Below are 4,872 nucleotides of genomic sequence, written 5' to 3'. Positions count from 1 at the left end.
TGGTTTCACGATCTCTAAGGAGATGGATTTTATGTCCATAGATTTCACGAGTTTCATTGTCTACAATGAAAATTTTTAAATTTACACATGAGTTATTTACACATTAATAATACAAATTAAAATAAGTTTAAAATGACATGACTAATATGTGATGACCTTGAAATTCATCTTAATTACGAAGTGAATTTGAAGTTTATGATTTTATTTCTGTAAATAACAAGAATATATTTAAAATCCATGAATTCAAACACAACTTAATTAAGGAGTCTACACTCAACATTAATATTATATTCCTTACTTGAACATTACACACAATATCTGTAAACTACAAATTTTGTGCTTTATTCTTTGATAATACTTAATAAAAGCATTTGTAAATTATGATATTGCTTTATTCTTCTCCTATATATTGACTTCATCATATTCAATTTTCACCTTGCATCTTGTGTCTTGGATTTATTTTTATAATTGAGTGTGATACACAAATATGTCGTTGTTTAAACATTTTAGTCATTACCATCCATTAATTTTCAATGAAGAGAAAGATATGGATGAAGAGATTAATCAGGATCATCTGTGCCACATTTGTACTCTGCCCATATTATTGAGTTCATTCTACAGTTGCAGTGTCACCGATTGCAAATATTTCTTGCACGAGCCATGTGCTCTTCTTCGTCAAAAAATAGGCCATCCCCGAGATCCGTCAAAGTATCTTGATCTTGTGAAACAAAAAGGAATTTGCTACTGCACAAAATGTCATCAAGAGTGTAAGAACTTACACTACTGTGATGGGCGCAGTTCTGGAAATTCTGTTTCCAAAACATACCATCTCCACCCTCTGTGTTTTGCACAAATGGAGATTAAGAGCAAGCATAAAAGTCACCCCGCGCACCCGGTGGTAGCTGTTTGTAAAGAAACTTCAGCTCATTGTGATGTTTGTGGGGAGAAACACGATGGCTATTTCTTCTCGTGCACCCAATGTAATTTTTGGATTCACGTGGAATGCGCCTTGTTGCCTAGGTTTGTCAAGTGCACGAAACATCGGCATCCTTTCATTCACAGTTACTCAACTGACGAATATGCTCGTGATGATTATGCTAGTTGCGTAATTTGCCTTCAGAAGGTGCTTGGATCTGGGGCTTACTTATGTGTGGACTGCAAAGGCTATGCTCATGTTAGTTGTGTGACCAGAAAAAAGGAAGATCTTGGGACGGGTAACATAATTTGTTGATTTATTATTTTAATAAAAAATAATATTTTTTCTTTGGATATGGTCGGAGTGATGATTTGTACATAATTAATGTTCAAGGAACTAACCATGTTTTTCTTTTTTTTTTTTTTTGAGTTGGTGATGGGATTGTTACAACTAACCATGTTTTTTTTTTGAACTCCAGACCTCGTACCATACACTACAAAAGTAGAAATAATTGATCTACCCTTGAGACGTTGGTTCCAGATTAGTTACATGTCATTGATGGAACTAACCATGTTTAATATGCCATATAAGCTAGCAATGATTTTGTTTATTTTGCAGAGACAAAAGTAGAAATAATTGATCTACCCTTCGATGATCTTGATGCATTATGGAGTTGGACGACACAAAACCTGCAAAAATTGGAGTTGGACAAAGGTAACTCGGCATATGATCTTGACATTCACAACCACGGTTTGATTATTTACAGTGACAATGATCATGGTATCGAAGGTGAAAACAGTAACCGAGCATATACGTCATCACAAGAATCAGTATACTGCGATGCATGCATTCAACCAATTCATACTCCTTTATATGCTTGCCGTCAATCTCAATTAGACGAATGTCATTTTCATCTCCATGAACAATGTTCGCAGCTACCTTTCAGTGTACACAATCTCATCGTGAGTCCCTTTGTGCAAAGGCTCCGCACGTGGAGAACTAAAGAAAGCCTTTGTTCCTTGTTCTGCTGCATCTTCTGCAGGATTCCTAGCAATGGATTAAGCTATCATTCCGATTTAACTTTAGGCATTAAAGATAAAGATATTGCATGCTTATCCGCACCGAAATTCATCAAGCATGAGTCACATAAGCAACATGTTCTATACCATTTCATATTAAGACACCAATCTCAGAGAAAAACCTTGAATTGTTGTTCTGTTACTATTGACAATTTTTGGTATGCTTACACTTGCGTCGACTGCGAGTTCATGATACACATTCATTGTGCTCTGCTACCGAAACGGGTCAAGCACAAATTCGACGTGCATCCGCTCAATTTAATCACTACTAATAAGGATAAGGCCAAGTTTTCTGATTACTTCTGCGAGTTTTGCGAGAAAGACATTGACACGAGTTTTTGGTACTACGGATGCAAAGAATGCGACAATTTATTTCATATCAAATGCATCCCCTCTGTCGGATATCTCTCGAGAGTCAAGTTTGGGAATTCGATTTCCGTACCATTCCATCCTACTCACCAAGTGACCTTTGTTCGAATGCTTGGTTACGGAAGCCAAATCTGTGGGTTTTGCGAGAACATTATCCTGGGGTTCGTAGATGATATGGCTTTTCATTGCTCAATATGTGATTTTTGGATGCATTTCAAATGCGCGGAGGAAAGTACGGAGACTGCTAATTTTGAGACGGGAGAGCGGCCAATATTTTAGGCCAATTCTATATATTAACAAACCGTTAAGTGGAATCATCTATGAATATCTGATATGTTTGTTTGTTAATTGTTTCGTTTTTTTTTTCTTTTTTGAAGGCGAATATCTCATCTGTTGAATATCTGAATATGTATGTATACAATTAGCCTTCGGATTCTCTGCAAAAAAAAAATTAATAATAACCTTAATTAGGCTCGATTTTTGTTGGTGTGTCATTTATTAAAAAGACAAGTGAATAATGCATGCGCTTCGCGTGTATTATAAAAAATGAGCTTTTTGTCATATGAAAAATGGAGTGAGTGAGAGGTTTTTAGTGGGGGTTGTGGGTAGGAAGAGTAATTATGGAATTACATGTAGAAGTGAATGAAAGAGAAAAAAGCGGAAACAAAAGATGGTGTCCACACATAAGTCATTTTTCTAGGTCTATCAACTATTATAATATAGTAGATATAATCGAAACATGGTGCTTAACCAATGTACTTGGGTAGTGTTTGAGAGAGCTTCTAAGAATTACTTCTCAGTTTTTTCTTCAAAAAAATTCACAAGATTTCAAAAATTTTATAAAGAAAAAGGTGAGAAGTGATTCCTAGAAAAGCTATCTCAAACACTACCTTAAAATATTTGAGTTATTCGTTACAACTGACTATAGTTTTTGGTAAAGTGACAAACACTTTAATACAAAAAGATTGATAAATGGAGACCATGATATTTTGAAATATTGTAATATCTGAATATTGACAAAATTTGTTCATTTAAGATCTCCAAGCTCAACTTTTATTGCATATTCTTGCCCTCTTTTCCAACCAACCTTAGTTTAGAAGATACTGATTACATGATATTGATTGCTCTAGGTTGTGTTCGGATTGAGTAATTTGAAATCGATCCATTAATTATTTCATATTTTTCATATTTTTAAATAAGTTAGAGTAGAAGAAACACAAATACATGTTCTACTTATTTAGACTATAATATAATTATAACAATTGCAATTGATTTCAAAAGACTCCGATATTCTAAGTATCTAAAATTCATTATGATTAGTATAATTATAGTTTAAATAAGTAAGGAGATGTAAACAATAAAAATGTATCTAAATTCATGGATTTCAAATACTTTCATTTATAGCCTCTTCTGGATTTAATTTGTATTCCGAACATCATTTTGAGCAGTTCAGCGTTGTCTGCACATGCAATTTAAAATATTCCGATTGAATTTCTTCGGATTATTATGAGATTTCTGAGATAACAATGCATGACGAAGAAACTAATATTAGTCTGATTATATACACACACATTGCTTTCGCATGCCGCATTGGTCATGGTTATATTATTAGAATATTTCTTTAAATATATTATGCATATATATATATTTGTATATTTGTTTTTTTTTTCTTGATCTCTTTAGGTTGTATATAAAAACATTGTACATATCATTATTTCAAGTATATACGAAATTGTATTGTCTTTATATGTTTCTACATGGTATCTAGAGCCCAAGTCTTATGACACTAATTCTAGGCCTAAGAGACGCCGCCGCCACCACCCACCTTCACCAAAAAAAAATTTTCGGCCACTTTTATGGCAGCCACTACCACCACGGCCGCTGCTCCCAACACTCTGATCTCATTCAATGTTGCCGCTCATGCGCCCTTGAAGCAGACTTCATCAAATTATCTCACTTGGCGTTTTCAGTTCATGACCCTCCTCACTGGTCATGATCTCCTTGGCTTTATTGATGGCTCTCACCTCTGTCCATCCAGGTTCATCATTCCGGCCACCACGGTCGCCGCGCCGCCGCTCCCTCTTTGAATCCTACGTACACTGCTTGGATACGCCAGGACTAGTTGATCCTGAATATCATCATTGGATCACTGTCTCCTTCTCTGATTCCTTTTATTGCCACTGCTACCAACTTCGCTGATGCCTGGAACACTCTTCCCAACACCTATGGCAAGCCCTCTCGTGGTCGCATCACACAACTCAAGACGCAACTTCGGAATCCGATAAATGGATACCAATCTATCACTAAGTTTATGCATTTTATCAAATCCAAGGTTGATGAACTGGCTCTCATGAATGTGCCGCTTGACATCGAAGATCTTACCGTCAAAGTACTTTATGGCCTTGATGATTGTTATAAAGAATTTGCTCATGTCATCCATGCCCGTGATATTACTATTTCGTTTGAGGAGCTCCATGAAAAGCTCCTCAATCATGAAGCTCATCTCAT

General features: G+C 35.6%; 1 protein-coding gene across 1 annotated transcript; it reads left to right on the top strand.

Annotated features, from left to right (window-relative positions):
* Nucleotides 1–409: 409 nt before the first annotated feature.
* On the top strand, nucleotides 410–2,643 carry LOC140889400 (uncharacterized). Its single transcript, XM_073297114.1, has 3 exons — nucleotides 410–1,214; nucleotides 1,535–1,746; nucleotides 1,852–2,643. The coding sequence occupies exons 1-3, from the start codon at nucleotides 488–490 to the stop codon at nucleotides 2,641–2,643; spliced, it is 1,731 nt and encodes a 576-aa protein (XP_073153215.1). The 5' UTR covers nucleotides 410–487.
* Nucleotides 2,644–4,872: the final 2,229 nt, after the last annotated feature.

Source organism: Henckelia pumila, chromosome 3, assembly GCF_033568475.1.
Source record: "Henckelia pumila isolate YLH828 chromosome 3, ASM3356847v2, whole genome shotgun sequence".
NCBI lineage: Eukaryota > Viridiplantae > Streptophyta > Magnoliopsida > Lamiales > Gesneriaceae > Henckelia > Henckelia pumila.
The sequence above is the reverse complement of the archived record's forward strand: the minus strand, read 5'-3'. Positions and strand labels throughout refer to the sequence as shown.

What these genes read in the sequence shown, in the direction of transcription:
- LOC140889400 (XM_073297114.1), top strand. Translation starts at nt 488, where the DNA reads ATGTCGTTGTTTAAACATTTTAGTCATTACCATCCATTAATTTTCAAT. An exon ending in AAAGGAAGATCTTGGGACGG is followed by an intron (nt 1,215 to 1,534) that starts GTAACATAATTT and finishes TTTATTTTGCAG; the next exon opens with AGACAAAAGTAGAAATAATT. An exon ending in ATACGTCATCACAAGAATCA is followed by an intron (nt 1,747 to 1,851) that starts GTATACTGCGAT and finishes CAATGTTCGCAG; the next exon opens with CTACCTTTCAGTGTACACAA.